The sequence below is a fragment of the Aulonocara stuartgranti genome, assembly GCF_965226115.1.
Source record: "Aulonocara stuartgranti genome assembly, chromosome: 2".
NCBI classification, from domain to species: domain Eukaryota; kingdom Metazoa; phylum Chordata; class Actinopteri; order Cichliformes; family Cichlidae; genus Aulonocara; species Aulonocara stuartgranti.
Genome location: NC_138940.1, coordinates 16,392,501 through 16,411,081, shown reverse-complemented (window position 1 = coordinate 16,411,081; position 18,581 = coordinate 16,392,501). Strand labels below are relative to the sequence as shown.

Here is an 18,581-nt window from a genome sequence, read left to right as displayed (position 1 = left end):
ACAGTCTCTGGTGCTGATGAGCCTTCGGGTGGTTTTGGTTTCCAGCAGCAGATCCTAGCAGACTCTTCACACACCAAACATCACAAACTAGCCGGTGAGAGGTGGACAATAGAACAGAATAGAATAGAATAGAATAGAATAGAATAGAGTAATCCTTTAATTTTCCCACAAGGAGAAATTTGGTTGTATCAGGAGCAAAAACACACATATACAAACAGAACAGGACACAGAACAGAAACACAATTCTTACATATTTACATCATGGACAATAGTTACCAAACCAGAGTACTGTAGGTTATTAAAATTAGAGTACAGATAAGTGGCTAACCCAGGTTGTAGTGTGCAAACAGAGCAGGATACTGAAAGATGTTTAAATAGTTAAGAATATTTAGAATAATTAGAAAAGTACAGATTGTGTATTGTACCTGTGCATTAAAAAGTAGACATGTAACTTCCAATAAGTGAGTGTATATATAAACTGAGAAAAGTAATGTGCAAGTTATAACAGTAGAAGTTGTTACAGCACTGAACATCTATGTTTGTTGGGAGCAGTTTTGATTGTACAGTCTCACAGCTGCAGGGAGGAAGTACCTGCGGAAACACTCTTTCATGCATCTAGGATACAGCAGTGTGTCACTGAAGGAGCTCTGCAGTTCAGCAATATTTACATGCATGGGGTGGGAGACTCTGTCCCTCAGAGAAGTTATTCTGGCCAGAGTCCTTCTGTCTCCCACCACCTGCACTGGCTCCAGGGTGCATCCCAGAACAGAGCTGGCCTTCCTGATGAGTTTATCCAACCTCTTGCTCTCAGCTGTCGATAAACTGCTGCTCCAACATACAACACTGTAAAAAATGACAGATGACACCACAGAGTAATAGAATGTCTTAGAACCGCTCCCTGGACTCTAAAAGACCTTAGCCGCCTCAGCAGGTAGAGTCTGCTCTGACCCTTCCTGTAAAGACCATTAGTGTTGTGACTCCAGTCCTGTTTATTATTCAGGTGAACACCCAGGTGAACACTCTCAATGTCCACTCCCTGGATGTTCACCGGTGCCAGTGTGGTGGGTCTGCGTCTCCGGAAGTCCACCACCAACTCCTTGGTTTTCCCGGTGTTGATCAGCAGGTGGTTCTGCTGGCACCAGTCCACAAAGTCCAGAGTCCACAGTCTGTATTCTGAGACATCCTTACCTGTGATGAGGCCGACTATGGCAGAGGCGTCAGAGAGCTTCTGTAGGTGGCAGCGTGGGGAGTTCATGGAGAAGTCTGCAGTGTAGAGGGTGAAGAGGAACGGTGCCAGCACAGTTCCCTGTGGGGCCCCCGTACTACAGACCAGCGTATCAGAGACACAGCCCTGTGCCCTCACATACTGTGGGCGTCCTGTGAGGTAGTCCAGTATCCACTGGGACGTGTGGTGGTCCACTCCTGATAGCTCCAGCTTGTCCCTTAGAAGTCATGGCTGAGAAGATCTCCATCATACGACCATACGACTTATTGGTCCCAGGAGACCAGACATCTCTTTAATGCTTATTAAAGGATGCTTTTTAAGCCTGTATCACTCCCTCAAACGAACCTCCAAAGCTGTAGAAATGTTCCCGGTAATGACTCCAGGGCCTCGTGCTGATTAATGAATGTTGTATCTGTGTCTGAGAGAACTGTTCTGATATTCACACTTAGAGATGTTTTTTAACGTCATCTTCGGTCTTTCTCTCCACATACAGAATTCCTCTGCAGCTTTTTGTATTTCTGTAAAAACATGAGGCACTCTCCAACGACGCACAGCCGAGGGTAATCTCCCTCTGACAGACGCACAAAACACTGAAACACTGTACTTCAATTAGCAGCTAATTGTCTTTTCAGATGGAGAAAATCAGCGCATTAGCATCTCATATTGGATGGAAAAGTGGCTCATTTCAACACGGCGCCTCATCATATTAAGAGAGGGATTATTGATGTGCTTATTATGTGACTGATGCAGCTGAGCGTGTTACATTGAGACACACCACCTCAGGCTGTCTTCAGCCAAATGTGTCAAAGTTTTCTAAATGAAGACGTGATGAGCGTTATTCAGAGCAGGACGCTGTGGAAGCAGTGACAGATCTGGGAGAAGGGACAAAATCTTCCATGAAAGTTTAATTCTGACTTCATTAAAGAATTCAACGAAATGAAAGAAGGTGAAGACGCTGTACATCTTCACCTTTGGCCTCTGCTTTGTGCGTCTCGTTGCTTAGAATAAAAACTGTCGATCTGAGCACTGCTGCCAAAATGGCCATTTTCTGCCTCATTGGAACTGTTTCTATTAGATTGTGCAGGTAGAACTGTTAGGTCATAATCAGTGTTGGGTAAGTTACTTTAAATTAGTAACTTAGTTACATTACTAGTTACTTCTATCAAAAGTAACTCAGTTACTTCAAGTTACCCGTTACTTTCAAAGTAACTAGTTACTAGGGAACGTAACTTTGGTTTTACTCTTTTCTCTTGTTAATGTGTTGCTTCCATAACTTTGTCAGTCTTCTAGCTTGCTTACTTGCCACAAGTGCGCTGTGCCACCTACCAATAGAAAGGAAAAGATAATGTGCATATTTCCATGAGAGAAACCCCACGCCTGGACCGTCATTGACTGCTGCCATGATTCTAGCCTACGTCACAGCATCATGTGCGCCTTTTACATCCAACACAAAAACTGCAGTCGTGGTGCTTTCGATTGTACTCAGAACTTGGAAATTCTGCCTTCTGAATAGGAAGATGTAGGTAACACCAGACTGCAGATGAGCTGCATACAGAGCTGGACTGGGACAGAAAATTGGCCCGGGCATTTTGACTAGAGACCGGCCCACCATTATAGGAAAAATCATAAAGCCTTTGAATGAAAATAAACACTGTTGTGAGAGTGATGTACACTGTTTTGATGGTATATATGCATCAATCTATCAATCGTTTGTTGTAAGATTCAGATAATTATTTTTTAAAAGCTAGACATTTTAAATGAGAATAAGAAAGAAAAGTATTTCTTTGTGCCCCCCTTTCCCTGTTAATGCCCTACATGCCCCCCTGGCAAAACTTTGCTAGACCCGCCCCTGCACAGTTACCAGCTGTCAGCTACATAAAAAAGGATCCTGGTGTTATTTGTCTCTCAGAAACAGTTCATAACTTCCCTTCAACTCATTCATGTCACCTAAAAGGTAAACCTGTTTCTCCATCACCTGTTCAGCTCTGGTGATTCAGTAAGGACATCTCCTGGTTTCATCTTCATGTTTCCCTCTCACCAGATAACCAAACCATATCATGACCAGCAGCTTTTTTGCAGCTGTGGCTCCAGCAAACATCAGCTGATACTAGAAAGTAATATTAAATAAATTCTAACAACAGCTGATCAAACGTGCTGCTGTTGTTTAACGCGACATCGGCTGGTTTCCTCTTTCTGGCGCAAAGTGAGCGATAAACAAACAAGAGAGAAAAGCCGATCAGCTGATCACTGATTTTCATGATTGAAGTAGAAACAGGAGAGGGAGGGTGAGAGAATGAAAGAAGAAGAGGCAGCTGTGCAGCAAAGACACAGAATAACTCCAGCTTTGTGCCTTTTTCATTGTAGCTGAATTACGGGACAAACTGTTCCTTTTCACCTCAATAATAAACGCGTAATATTTTCTCTGAATACCAGACGGGACAGTTGGCAACTCTAATAACTTATGAACAAAATAAAGTTTAACATCGTTAACATCATAGCACCCACCCAGCTGTATAGAAACTCCGTCATGCTAGCTATCACGCAGTACGGAAAAAGTCAGAATAACGAAAATAAACTCCACCTAAACTTGGTTCATATCTGACCCAGAGAGACTGCAGGTCATAACTTCTTACCTGAAGTTCACCTCGGGTCTCTTTTCCTTCTGCGTCCACTTTCCCTCCTCCACCTGCTGGCCTCCACCACTTGCTAATGTTACTGAATCTGTGGAAGCTCCGCGATAGCCACCACATGAAGTAACGAGTAACGAGCCTATCTAAATCCCAGTAACGACTAAAGCGTTCCTGATTTTGGAATAATAACTAGTTACCGTGCTTGTTACCAAAGACCCGAGTGAGGTAGAACTGAGTGGCAAAGACCTAAGTGAGTGGACTTATTCTGGGTGACTTTTACTCACAGCTACTGAATTAACAGCGCAGGCTCTGAGCCCCTTCACTGTGCCATGGTTTTCGTTCATTTGTGTCTTGCTCTGTTTTTCTACAAATATTCTTCAACTTTTCCACCTTTCCTCCATACTTCCTGTTTTGTCTCCATTTCTTTCCACCCTCTTCATATTTTCATCTCTTTCTTTTTGCCATTCTCCTGATGTTCTCCCTGTTTGCTTCTCTCCTACTGACGGCACATTTTCAGTGTGTGTCCCTGTGTTTGGTTACACAATTTACACAGACACTAACCTGAAGCAATACCACACACACTGTCCTGTGTGCGTGTGGCTAGTGTATCTTTCCATGGGCACTCCTGCAGATGATGAAAAGAGATGCAAAATTTGTATTTTTGCATTCTTGTTCCAGTTCCTATATTTGTTTCTGCATCATGTTTCACATCTACATTTTTGCTTGTCTGCGTGTGTGTGTCTGTCTGTCTGTCTGCATGTGTGTAGCTGCATATGTGTGTGTGTGTCTGGATTGCATTGTCTTGCAGATATAAACAAAATCAGAGAAAATCCAAACAGGAAGTGCCTACAAGCTCCGGGATGAATGCTGACAATGCTGTCGGCTGCATTCAGCCCCGGACTCACAGCTGCAGCTACTACTGCACTTGCTCACACTGAGGCTCCGCCTGCACATATGACAGCTTCAGTAACAACCTGTGATAGGCTAAGCTGAGAGGAGTCAGCTGAATTTAAGTCTGATCTAAAGACTCTAAGCTCAGGTAAAGGTGAATAATATAGCATGATTTCAAGCAACTGCAGGCCACTGGTCGTTGTGTCCTTGGGTCTTGGGCAAGACATTTTACCCTACCGCCTGCTGGTGTTGGCCAGAGGGGCCGATGGCGCGATATGGCAGCCTCGCTTCTGTCAGTCTGCCCCAGGGCAGCTGCGGCAACTGTTGCCTCCACCAGTGTGTGTATGTGAGAGTGAATGAATTGTAAAGTGCTTTAGGTGCCTTGAAAAGTGCTATATAAATGCAAACCAATCCATTTTTAAGCAACCGCACGTCAGTGATGTGTGATGAGCTGATGGCTTCAACTGTGGGCACTGCTTAACTATTATAAAAATTCTAATCAATGAAATGTCAGCACAAAGGCAGGACAAGGTGTACCTTGAAGGGGTGGGAGGAGCTTATAGTGGAGAGGCTAGAGGAGGAGGCCCGTATGTGTCCAGTCTCTGGACTGTTGGACTGTGCCTGTCCTTGCCGTGTACATGCCACAGCTTTAAAGCAGCATCATGTATTCGTGTCCATGTCTGACACCGTTGGACAGTTTTCCGTCTCATCGTCCTGGCTGCCGTCTCTGTGGGACGTTTTTGTGGAGGCTGTTGCATCTGGATCTAAAAACCATCCCTGTTTTCCCTTCAGAGCGTTCTTCTTATCCAACTCTGGAGTGTCTCCAGTGCAGCTCCTATTTTCCAGCCACTCCATGGAATTCCCATTCAGACCACTTGCACCTGCTGACCTGGAATTTCAACCTCAGACTCCAGCTTGTGTTTCCAGCTGGTCCGAATTTTATTTCATTCATCTCTGCAGTCATGGTGGATCTCTGGCTGCGATGCTTTCAGCATCAAGCCCAGAGGAGTCCATCAGGTCATGAGCACGAGCGGCGTTAGCAGCGTGGTTTATTGCCCTCTGTGAGCCCTCTAACCTTGGTGGATTTTAACCCAAGCTGTGTGGCTACATCCAGATAAAATCCTTTCCTGATTGCCAGATCTGGCTCCTTCCCTCATCCTTCAGGTTGAAAGGTTGAAGCTGGTGTTCATTGCATATGCATCGGAGCTTACATTGGAGTGGTTTTCCAGGCAGTGATGTAAAAACAACCACAGTGCTGGAAGGATTGATGAGTGATTGATGATTAGAGACAGCACTGCAGATATTGTCAGATTTTCAGCATTTACCAAAAAGTATTTAAAAAAACATAAAATTCAGCTGATCGAGGCTGACGCTGCAGCTCCCAGAGCAGGTTATAGCCTTCGTGGAAGCACCAACACCCCTAAACCGCACTAATACACAGCTGTTCGGGCATTTACATGTCCCTCGTTTACCTGTGCCACAGGAATCACAGTGATGGATGGTGTTTATAGGAACAGCACTTCCAGTAGTCTGCAGAATCGTTCAGCCCGATGACCAGAAATCCCCCCACAGACTGCACATCTCACATCACAGCTCTTCTCTGAGGTCTCGCTGTGTGTTTTCACCACCACTTTTTTTATTGTGGACATGGTGTGTGTGTGTGTGTGTGTGTGTGTGTGTGTGTGTGTGTGTGTGTGTGTGTGTGTGTGTGTGTGTGTGTGTGTGTGACTGACTGACTGACTGACTGACTGACTGACTGACTGACTGACCTCACCTTTCACACTCAAAGTCATCGTGATCAAGCTGCTGTAGAAGTTGTCAGACTGCAGCTGTGCTGATGTGCTGGTATTTTATTTTCTCTGAACGCTCTGCAGAGAAAATGTAAGAATCATTGGGACCATCACACTGCACCCTCCACCACCCCAACCATCCAACACCCCCAATAAGCTAATATAAATGAGAAATACATGGGAACAAGTCAGCGGAGGCAGTGTGGTGTCTGCGTGAGCTTTGTTTATCCTTTCAGTTCTTATTTTCTGAATATGATGCACACACACACCTGTCCTGACCAATGGCTAGTCTGGGTGTAAACTAACCTTGTTTTTCCCTTTCTCTCTCCCTGCCTTTGTTTACTCCTTTCCTATTTTGTTTCCTTCCCTCTCTCCTTCCTCTGACCTGCTGTTTTTCTGCTCATATTTTAATTTTTTTTTACTACATTATGAACATAAATCACATTTTTTTCTCAATTTTATACCATCCTTTCATAATTTCTTCCTTCTGTTTTTTAACTTTGTCTTTTTCTTCTTAATGTCACCCTGTTTCTACTTTCTTGCTCTTTATTCCATTTGTCATCCTTTATCTCTATATTTTCACATGATTTTTTTTCTATTTATGTTATTCCTTTTGTCATTTATTTCCTCTCCTCACCGGCTGCACCTGCCACCTCTGATATTGCTTCGTCATCCTTCCCGTGTGTTTTCCCTCTTCCTCCTCCTCTTCCTCCTCCTGTCTCTCCAGCGGCTGTTCCTCTGCCTCCAAGCTGCTGCTCTGGTTCTGCAACACCAGACCAGTGCCTGTCTAGCTGCTGTCTGTCTCAAGGCTCTATCAAGTGAGTCTGCTTTCTCGCGCACGCACGCACACACACACACACACACACACACACACACACACACTCACGTCAACATCTGATCTGAGATCACTGAGACTCATCGATTTCCCACTGTGTCGATCACGATAAACAATGATGCTGAAACTCATGCATGAACTTTTCAAAACAGACAGAAGTTATATGTGTGATAAAGCTTTAGTCATACTTTCCTTTCATAACTCAGCATGTGTGTATTCAAATTTCTAAAAGCGTGAACATTTTTTAACATCAGGCGTGGGTGAAGGTTGAACTCTAGAGGACGGTGAGGTTAAAGCGTGACCTTTTACAGCTGCGCACCCAGAATATCAATAACAATAATCAAAGAAGGGAGAGATTTATTCACCAACGCAGACTTTTAATTTCCTATTTGATTTACTTTTTGCACTTTACGCCCTCCAACCCGCAGGGTCAGCCTGGATCTGGTATGAAAATACAACCAGCACCATCTTTAAAGGCCATCAGGTGTATTTTGAACACCACTTGGACTCAAATGGGCGTAACTGTGATGTATTTCTTAGATCTTTTACAGTTGAAAAAGTTTGAATATTTGAAAGTGTGAGTGCCAGAGACTCAGAGATGATTCACTCTGGCTCAGTCGTGGGAGCAGTCAGATTATTACAGCATTTATTATCCAGGTATTTCATTTTGAACATACATGTGTGGACTGCCGACTGCACGTGTAGATGTGTAGATCCAAAGTAACTGAGGCCCTGCTGGAATCATCCCTCAGCCTGATCTCTGATAACAACGAGACGGCCTACCTGAAGGAGTTTAGGAATCTGGAGAACTGGTGCCAGAGGAACAACCTCCTTCTAAACGTCAGTAAGACAAAGGAGCTGATAGTGGACTTCAGCACTAAGCAGGAGAGGAACTACCAGACCCCCGTCATCAACGAGTGCCCAGTGGAGAGAGTGGACAGCTTCAAATACCTCGGAGTTCACATCACGCAGGACCTGTCATGGTCCTGTCACATCAACACCGTGGTGAAAAAGGCCCGACAGCGTCTCTACCACCTCAGACGCTTGAGAGACTTCCAACTGCCCTCCAAGGTGCTCAGGAACTTTTACTCGTGCACCATAGAGAGCATCCTGGCGGGAAACATCTTAACCTGGTTTGGGAACAGCACCATGCAGGACAGACGAGCTCTACAGAGGGTTGTGCGGTCAGCTGAGCGCACCATCCGCTCCGAGCTCCCTGACCTGCACTCAATCTACAGCAGGCGGTGCTGGACCAAGGCCAGGAAGATCGTGAAGGACCTCAGCCATCCCAACAACAGACTGTTCTCTCTGTTGAGGTCAGGAAAGCGATTCCGCTCCCTGAAGACCAACACAGAGAGACTGAGGAGGAGCTTCTTCCCGCAGGCGATACGGTCTCTCAATCACACCACCACACAGTACTGACCCACACATATGGTTCTTACACACACACTGGACATTCTGGACTTTGTTTTTTTGCACAACACTGGTCACTATATTCTTCATTTCCGGTTAATACTTGTACAGCTGCTGTTATTGTGTATATATTTATTTATATTTAGATTTCTTCATACATTCTTATATAGTTCTATATTGTGTATTTTGTTGTACAGTTATTTTATTTTCAACTTTAATTTATATATTTTATCTTATTCTTCCCAGTTAAATTTACCCTTCATTCTAATTTGTGTTGTACAGTTATTTCATTTTTAACCTTAATTTATATTTTATTCCTTCTTAGTTAAATTTACCCTTTTTAATTTTTCATATTTATTTCCTATCTTATTCATAGCCTTTTCCTTTTTTGTTTTCTTTAGGTCACGAGCAGTTGTCCAAGCATTTCACTACATATCGTACTGTGTATGACTGTGTACGTGACAAATAAAATTTGAATTTGAATTTGAATTTAAAGGTCACTGTGCAGCTTTTTACTGTGTGCAGCTTCAGAGCAGTGAAATCTTTCTCTGCGTGTAGGTTTAGAAAGTCTGCAAACTAACCTGAGCAGTCGCAATATATTAGTCAGGCGTAGTTTTCCTTCATGCTTTGCTAACCTGCTCTCACAGATGATTTGACTCACAGCTGGACTCCAAACAGCTGGAATTATAATTCTAGTTATTTTGTGTAGGAAACTTAAATCACCTGCAGGCGTGTGAAAGGCTTATGTGTTTTATTGCGCACCATTTCCTCATGCAAATGTGCACACAGATATTTTATCTGAGTGAAATAAATCAGTACTGCTAAAAAATCCCAATTCACTAGCTGGGCCCACGTCCTCATTTTAGGATTGACAGCGTTTTAGCACGTAAAGGTGAATGCTTGGACATGAATTGAGCTGCGGTTTGGGGAAGGCCTCGAAGGGGACTGGCGACGGCTCCCGGGCCAGGCTGATCCCCGTGTACTAAATAGAAGTGAAGAAGTTAAAGAACTGAGAACAAGGAGGGAGGGAGAGTGGGGCACGTAAACGAGAATGAACAGTTGCAGAACTGGGGGGAACCTATATAGGTGGCAACCAGAAGGAGTGTGTTTGGAGGCACGGTCCCGCTCCTGAAATTCAGATACATAATCTCCAATAGATTCTCATTTCTTTGTCCTAACAGTAGAAAATATTCATCACCAACAAGAAAAGTAAAGCTCAGGTAAACAGAGCTCTGCTGTGGTGCACGACTTCAGTGTACAACCGGGGGTCTGTGTTTTAGCTAAATGTTGTTGCACAAGCTGGGTCTGGAGACATCCTCATAGCTGTGTGTGTGTGTGTGTGTGTGTACATGCAGATGTAGGAGTGTGTTTTATCTCTGCGCCTCTTTTGGTTTATCTTCTCTTCTCGCCCCTCACTCTAACACAGCCTCAGTATTTGGATTTCTATTTTGAATGTAGCTGTGTATTCAATGCCCTTTGTTTTTTTTGTCCTTCCTTATCTCTGTGTGTGTGTGTGCGTGTGTGTGTGTGTGTGGCTGCTAATCTTCCCTGCCTGTTGATGTGCTCCGGGCCGATTGTCTTCGATCGGTTTGGTCTTAAAAAAGCTCCACAGCAGCGCCGCTTTTTATCTGTTAGTTAAAAATCGTCCTCTTGTTGCAGCAGACTGTTTGAAAGGCTACTCCTTCCATGAATGCCTCTGGAGATGGTTTCCCTGAAATATTTCTGAATGGCTCTTTGCCGGCTTGATCATTACTTTACCCTGTGAGAAGGATGAAGAGTGGTGATGAGTGTGAGGATAAGTGATGTGATGATAAGAATGGCAGTGAGGGGGGCTTTTCATTCCCAGCCAGCTCCGACAAAAGAGTTCTTGCTGCAGCGATAACAGTGTAATCGACTGAAGAATCGTGTGTGCGTGTGGTTCCTGTTTTAAAGCTGAGCGTCATTGGTATGAGAAGAAGAAAATTAACAAAACTCCAAATAAAATTCCCAGGCAGGCTGATATTAACAAAAACTAATAATCTAATAAACATCAATATTTAAGAACTGATATTAAGATTTTACTGACAGCCCTTGAAGGGCTCGTCTTAAGTATGAGCCCCTTGATACTCCTCATGTGTGGCTCTGCTGGCCTTTCCCACCTCCTCTTAAACCCGACTAAACCCCAGAAAACCTCCGCACAGTCACATCTCCGTCTGCACAGTTCATCTGCAGCCCATCTGAGTTTCCCAGTGAGGGAGACGGACCCTCAGACTGCAGCTCAGAGTGAAAATATTGTTCTGTTTTCACTGTGAGATAAAAGTGGTTTTAGTTTCTGGTGATAAAACTGCAGCTCTGTGATATTTAACATTTTCTGTATGCCACCAATATATTTTTCCTTGATTCTGGTGATTTTTAACCCTCGAAAAACATATCAATGTCCAAAACATACAGGAATGGTGCATGATGAGAGTCAGAGGGGGAGGGGCTGCAGAAACAAATTTAATGCTGAGCTCTCTTCTTTTCTAACCTTCTTTACAGATGAATAGAGGATGAAGCACAGAGGCTGTTTTAAATTGATTCGGTTTACCTCGGCTGTTGTGTTTAATGACTTTAGAGATTCACATTTACATGTTTTTATAGTATTTGGCTGTTTAGTGTCTGCTCTCATTCTCAGAAATTACAGTGGCAATTATTTAAGAGAGTCTCTGTAGCTTGTAGCAGACACTGCATACAACAGAATATAACATAGCATTAACGTGTTATGTTATATTCTCTTTTATCTTTAATGCATGCAATAACGTGGTTGTTAATAGGGTAGGGCAATATGGCCAAAAATATTTATCACGATATATATTTGAAAATTTGCGATAACAATATAACTGACGATATAATTGACGTGAGAGAAAATACTTCATCAATGTATTTTTCACTTAAACAAGCAGCTGGGTTTTTATGAGCATTAAAGTTATATAAAAATTTAACAGTGCAGATGTAAATTCCTTGCTGAAAGTTTAACCAAAAGACATTTGCAGTGGAAATTGGCCGACATATCCTCAGCATAACCATGTATAATATCCACAAAACTTAAAAAGCGGTTATACACACACAATACAGTAATATTATGTTGAAGCACTGTATGTATCACTCCGCGAGGCGCCTGACTACGATAGCCATAATGCTCTGACAACCCATCATGTGGTGCGGCTTCGTAGCTTACCAAAGTCGTACTAAGACATTTTTTGACAGATTTTCGAGCCCTGTGTACCACATAAAATTGGTTTGAGGTCAGTAAGTACAACCGGAATTCACACATAAGATTATAAGGGGCGCTGTCGATTTTTAAGAAAATCAAAGGATTTTAAGAGTGACTTATTTTCCAAAAAACATGGTAATAACGACAGCCTGCTTGCATGCTCTACCAAAAATTGTGCTTTGGTATGTTTCTGACGGACAGTTCCACATCACTGAAGTTGCAGCATTTTTACAAACCAATTCTGGTTCATCTGTTTCATTAAACGATCCACTTTCGCCCTTCTCATTCTCCGTCGCCGCCATGCTTTTTCTGCCATGTGCGTATGAAAACAGGGGCACTGTGCATGCGCATTTTACCCATATTCTATCGCGATATTTCATTTTCTTATCATTGCTTAACATTATACCGGTATTAGGGGTGGCTGTATGCTCAGGAGGTAGAGCAGGTCACCTACTGATCGGAAGGTTGGGGGTTCGATCCCTGGCTCCTCCAGTCTGCATGTAAAGTATCCTTGGTTAAGATTCTAACCCCAAGTGAGAATGGGTGTGACTGGGTGAATGTGGCATGTTGCTTTGAGTACTCCGGGAGAGTAGAAAAGCGCTACATAAGAATCAGTCCAGTCCATATTACCGTGAACGGTATGATATGTCCCAGCCCTAGTTGTTAATACATATACGGCTGTGCACAGTCAGGATTATTCTTTCTTTACCTGTAAATCAGAATTTTGGTCTGAAACTGGTCAACTCGGGTTGGTGGCAAATGGTGGCATTTCCTGATTTCAATGTATTGCTGTTTTTAGTTTTTTCAAACCGCTCAGCCATAATAGGGTGATGAGGCATTGTCCTCAGGCATGGGCAGGCATGTAAAAACTGGTGAACGAGGTGACGTGGGAGCTTTAGACTGATACCATTGGTGTGTCATGAGGACAATGAGCAGAAGATGCAGCCAGGCTCCCTAAGACCTGCAAACAGGTGGAGTTCCTTTAAAGATGCCTGGCAGACAGAAAACTCCTCTGTTATTTTATTTTTGGTCATTCGGAGCAGAAATATCAGATTACACAGCAGATAAACCACAGGTGTCATTTTAGATGATAATTCCATGTTAATTTGGAACGAGAGTAGGAAGCTGTATGGAGAATTAGAAGAACCTTGACAAGACTGAGAGGTTTCAGACTCCTGACAGAGAGCATCTTTTTTTATTTACCCTGCACTGGCCACTTGAGTCTGTCTGCCTCTCTCTGCTGCTGCTGGCAGGATGCTCAGGTCTAATTACACCACTCCTCAACGCTTCTCACCTTCCTGGGGGCTTTCAGACTGCCAGACCTCTTAATACTGACACACACACACACACACACAAAACAAACTCAAATCAGGTTGTGCACTGTGTACCTAAAGAAATAGCAGTTAGTAGATGCCATTTCTCCAGCTTATACAGCCCAAAGTACTGATTGGTTCTCCTTCATGTGGACCTGTATTTGTGTACAGCAACAGTCTGATCCATTGAACTACTTCAGTTACCTGGTAGCTCACCAGTAATAGGATTTAAAATAACTTTAAATAGCTGTATACGAGTTGGTGTATGAACCTGTGTGGTGTATGGTGCTGTCTTGTTTTGTCAGTTTCTTTATTATGATTTTTTTAAACAATGTGGTATAAGTGTTTTTGAATCTGCAACTGGCAAAAGATGCATATTCTCTTTATTGCTACTTTTTAATTAATAATTTTTAATTTACTTTTTCTATTTTCTTCTCCTAAAACGTGCTGACATACAGAACAATGCTCTTTGCAAACCTCTCGCTGTTGTTTTTCTTTCTGTTGTGATTTTTGTTTTCTGTCCCTTCCTGGAATGAATCCCAGGGCAAAACTAAAAACCATCAGAGTATCATCTGACCAGCACTGAATAGCCGTCACTGGGTGTTCTAAGGTGCATATGTGACATGTGAGTAAGAGACTACTGATTGCTGATGTACTTGCATCTGAACAAATGCGACTGAGAGACCTGTTGCAGACCACAGCGCCATTTTCAGAGCTATAAGAGTGAAAGTTATCATAGCTCTTTAAATGGTACTGCTGTATGCACTCAGATAAGCAGCCATCTGAAACCCAGGAACATCATCAGTGTGTCGAAGCAAGACGTCCAACCAGAAGTTCTCCAGACGCTGCAGATGAAACAACTCGGATTTCTCTCCATGTTCCAGGAGAAGGAAGTTCCTCTTACTTCGTGGCTTCCACTGTGGATTTGTGTCTACTAGTGTAGTTTTGCATGATTAAGTATTCAGAATAATGTTAGTCTGGAGCCAATCCCAGCTGTTAGGGTGACTACAGACTACACCTGGACAGGCTGGACATCTCGCACAATGCAATCCAACTAAAGTCAAACTGAAATTTCTGTAAGAAATTTATGCTAAAAGCTTCATGAACCAAATAAAAGTCCAGCTGTCTTCAGCAGTTAAGACTAGAGATGGACCGATCCGATATTACGTATCGGTATCGGTCCGATACTGACCTAAATTACTGGATCGGATATCGGAGAAAAATAAAAAATGTAATCCGATCCATTAAATATCACGAAAGCACCTCACAAAACTTGCAACGCGCCTTAACTCGCCTCAGAACGTTAGCACGTCGGAGCAGTATGCATCACGTGATAGAGCGGCTGTGGCATGCGGGACCTGTCGGTGGTCTGGATAGCATGTGGAGCTTCGCTAGCAACCCGGCATTTCATCTCCGACAAAGTTATCCCCGAGAGAAGTAAAGCAAGTGTGTAAGTCCATCTCTGAATGTTTGTAAAGCATTCCTGCGTTAAGCTTAACAAGCGACTGCCTCTTCTTGCTGCTACTTCAATCATGAAACTGCTTAACGATCAGCTGATCGGCTTTTCTGTCGCGAGTCCGTCTCTCTAGTTTGCTTTTGGCCCACTTTGCACCAGAAAGAGGAAACCAGTGGATAAACAACAGCAGCACGTTTAAGCTTGCTAAGCTGTTGTTAGAATTTATTTAATATTACTTTCTACACCAGGATCTTTTTCTACGCAGCTGACGGCTGTAACTGTGCAGGGGCGGATCTAGCAAAGTTTAGCCAGGGGGGCCGATAGGGCATGAACAGGGAAAAGGGGCACAAAGACACACTTTTCTTTATTCTCATTTAAAATGTCTAGCTTTTAATAAATAATTATCCGAATCTTACACCCAAAGTTTTAATTTGATGTAAAAGGAATAGAAGTCCATTACTGTATATAGTAACTGTTGAGTCTACGGTAATAAATATACCCTAGTAAGCTATAGTACTTTTTCCTTTGGGAAGGTACCATCTGTGCAGTCTGCAATTTTGTTGAAGAAAGATGTTGAATCTATTTAATATTTCTTGAAAAATAATTGATTTCTGTGCATTTTTTTTCACACTGCATCAAATTAAGGTTGATTACGTCGATTAAGCATCATGAGGTGGAGCGTGAGGGGTGGTTCCCTATTTTTTATTTATTTATTTTTGTTGTTGCTGGGAGTTGGAACCCTATTAGTTAGGTTGCTTAATATTTACGCTAAGTACTCTTTAAAATACCAGAATAGGGAGGATGGTGTAGGTTTAAGTTTATTAGATTGATCAGTATTGCTGAACTATGAAACATTTTTTTTTGCATACAGGTATAACAGAATAGCTTTAGTGTAGTTGTTGTTTTAAACTTGAGTATGAACTTATACAAAATTCAGCAAGATATTTAAAAAAAACAGTTTTGTTGATTAAAAAACACTATATCGGATTCATATCGGTATCGGCAGATATCCAAATGTATGATATCGGTATCGGTATCGGACATAAAAAAGTGGTATCGTGCCATCTCTAGTTAAGACTACAGTGGCTTGGATAACTGAGACCACAGACAATGAAAACTGATATTGGAGCTTATTAAATGTTTCAAACCTGCACACCAGAAGTAAAAATATTAATTAAAATTATAAAATAAAGATCAGCTTCAGTACTGGTACAGGTTTCTGTAACTTATTGTCTTGGTAGAACCACCACCACAGTTGACCCCCATTAACTGGCTCTGACACTTTAAAGTCCTGACTTGATTAGTAGGCCTTAAAGCTCTGTTGCATGAAGAGGTTTGGTGCAGTTGTAGCTGACGCTCCTTCACCACCCATCCCTAACAACATCGCTGCTCTAAACCAGCTTCAGCCTGAGCTCTGGTGCTGTTATTCAGCAGCTACAGTAGAACTAGTTTCAGCAATAAGTACTTTACATGTGCACTGAGCAGCTAGCTGTTTTCAGTCGGTAACTGCAGTAAACTGGGCTGCAGGGCTTTTCTCTTCCTAATTAAATGGACTTGCTGTGTGGGCCGCTGCCTCGCTAACTTCACTTCTCTCTTCTCTGTTTGTTCCTTCTCTGTCTCTCTGTCAGCTCTGCCCAGATGAAAGATGGCAATCCCCATAAACAACATAGATACATCTGGTTCACATCTGCATACACACACAATTTAAATTCAGGATAAACAGTCCATATGTGGTTCACGTCTGCCACATGTGGCTGTCGGTTAGTGTCCATCACCTCCATCTAAACATCTGTGGTCCTGATGAAGTCTTTTTAAGTCTTGTATGTACAGTACATTTGAGGAAGGCATCTTATTGTGGCCATTCAGAAAGGCAAACGGTATATTCTGCAGTTCTATAAACTGAACTGAAGACAGCTCTTCATGTCATACAGCTTCCACCTTTTGCAGGACCAACTGTGTATAGGAAATATGGAAAATGAGTGCTGTGTGTTTACAACATTACATAAAACAAAATACAGAATTATTCCTTTAAGTAAAACTAAACAGAAAATGTTACCTACTCAGTAGCTCTGGCCCTGCGGTGCTTCTGATTCACACCTCAGATCTGAACCAACCAGGTATCAATTATCACGCATCAACCTAACCCCTAAACACTGTCATGGTCCTGGGTCGGTGACCCAGCGCTTTTAGTTTGTTATCATTTTCTAGATGATGATTGTTTAAGTTCTGTGTTATTTTCGATCTGCCTCTAAGTCTGCGTCTGTACCTGTCTGTCTATGGTGTCTCCCCATCTGTTTGTGAATCTGTCTGTTTAGTTCAATGTCTTGTCTGGTACCATGTATCTGAGTTTCCTGTTTTATTGTGAAGGTCCGTGTCGTATGTGAGTGTGATCAGTTTACGTTTCCCCTGTCCCGTCAGCCCAGATTCCTCCCAGCTGTGTTGCCCTCCTGTCTCTCATCCCCTGATTACTGGTGTGTGTATTTAAGCCCTGTGTGTTCTCCTGCCTGTTGCCGGTTTGTCTGTATTACTCAGTGTCAGTCTGTGTATCCACCGTGTCGTCTCCCTGCTGTTCATCGTCATCCTCCTCTGCTCGTTTTCATTCAGGTTTGTGCTCTGTAGTTTAGTTGTTTCCCAGTTTAGTTTAGTTCGAGCCCTGTTTGCTGTTTGTCCACATTCTTTTGTGTTCAATAAATCACCTTCGCTCCTCTACGACTGCCTGCGCTTGGATCCTCATTTATTCCACACGGCTCGCCTCGGCAGCCGTGACAAACACAAGCCAATCAGAGGCTCTGTAGGACAGGCCTTAAATTTGTCGAATTCACAGAGTCTTTAAAGTAAAAGCTACCTCGAGCGTGACACATTGATACATGCCAAATTTTACTGTCTTGTTCTAAGACCTCATAGCTGATTACATCAATCATAATATAGGTGTGTGTGTTATATAGTTACACAGTTGTCTAATCTATTTTAATGTTGTTGTCATTAAAAATCAATACTCAGTACCGTCAGATGACAGTAAATTGGTTATGATCTTGAGGATCAATTTAGGAACCACCAAGGCTCAAGCTGGCCATGAACTGGAAACTGAGATCTACTAAAATCAGAGCAGTTGTCCGCATGGATGAGCCAAACACCTTCTGGAGAAAAGTTTGATGATCAGATGAATGGTGGTAGCATCATGCTCTAGGCTGTTTTGTTGGGTGTGGTACATTGCACACAATGGATAGAATATGGAAGAAGGACAACTGTAAAATTCTTCAACACCTCAAATCAGCAGGTAGACAGTTAAACTTGAATTTGGTGGTGTACAAACGGGATAAAAATCCCAAGCACACATCACAACTGGTTTCTGAATAAAGTAGGCTAACATTACGCTTCTGGAATGACCTTCCCAAAGCCCTGATCTCAGCTATTAATAAAGCCAGAATCTATACCAGGAATCTAGGTAAATGAAATCTAAGAGTTCTGCCAAGAGGAGTGGTCAGAATGACAACAGCCCAAAAACATAATTAAAACTCCAAAATAACCCTGACGCTCATGCCAATGATGAGTGGATGGAAACATCTGAGGTTGGATACATGGATGGTTGTGTGGATGGGTGGATGAATATGTGAATGGTTGGATGGATGGATGGATGGATGGATGGATAATTGTATGGATGGATGGATGGATAAATGGGTGATTGTGTGGATGGATAGATGGATAGGTGGATGATGATGATGATGGATGGAAGAGCATGTAAAGATTCTTCTGAACCAAAGCTTCAAGCTTCACAGCTGATCAGCACTCTGTACTT

The 18,581-nt window shown here is 42.7% G+C and overlaps 1 protein-coding gene across 6 annotated transcripts in view; it reads left to right on the top strand.

The window, feature by feature from the left end:
• htr4 (5-hydroxytryptamine receptor 4) overlaps nucleotides 1–18,581 on the top strand; it is a 164,603-nt gene that overhangs the window by 128,955 nt on the left and 17,067 nt on the right. For 5 of the 6 annotated variants that reach the window (XM_082551426.1, XM_082551427.1, XM_082551425.1 and 2 more), the window contains one exon: nucleotides 16,414–16,619. The exons of the other annotated variant lie outside the window; for it this stretch is intronic. In XM_082551426.1, the coding sequence (XP_082407552.1) occupies nucleotides 16,414–16,504 (91 nt within the window). In that variant the 3' untranslated portion in view covers nucleotides 16,505–16,619. Of the gene's footprint in view, nucleotides 1–16,413; nucleotides 16,620–18,581 lie in introns of those variants that run through there. 6 annotated transcript variants of the gene reach the window in all.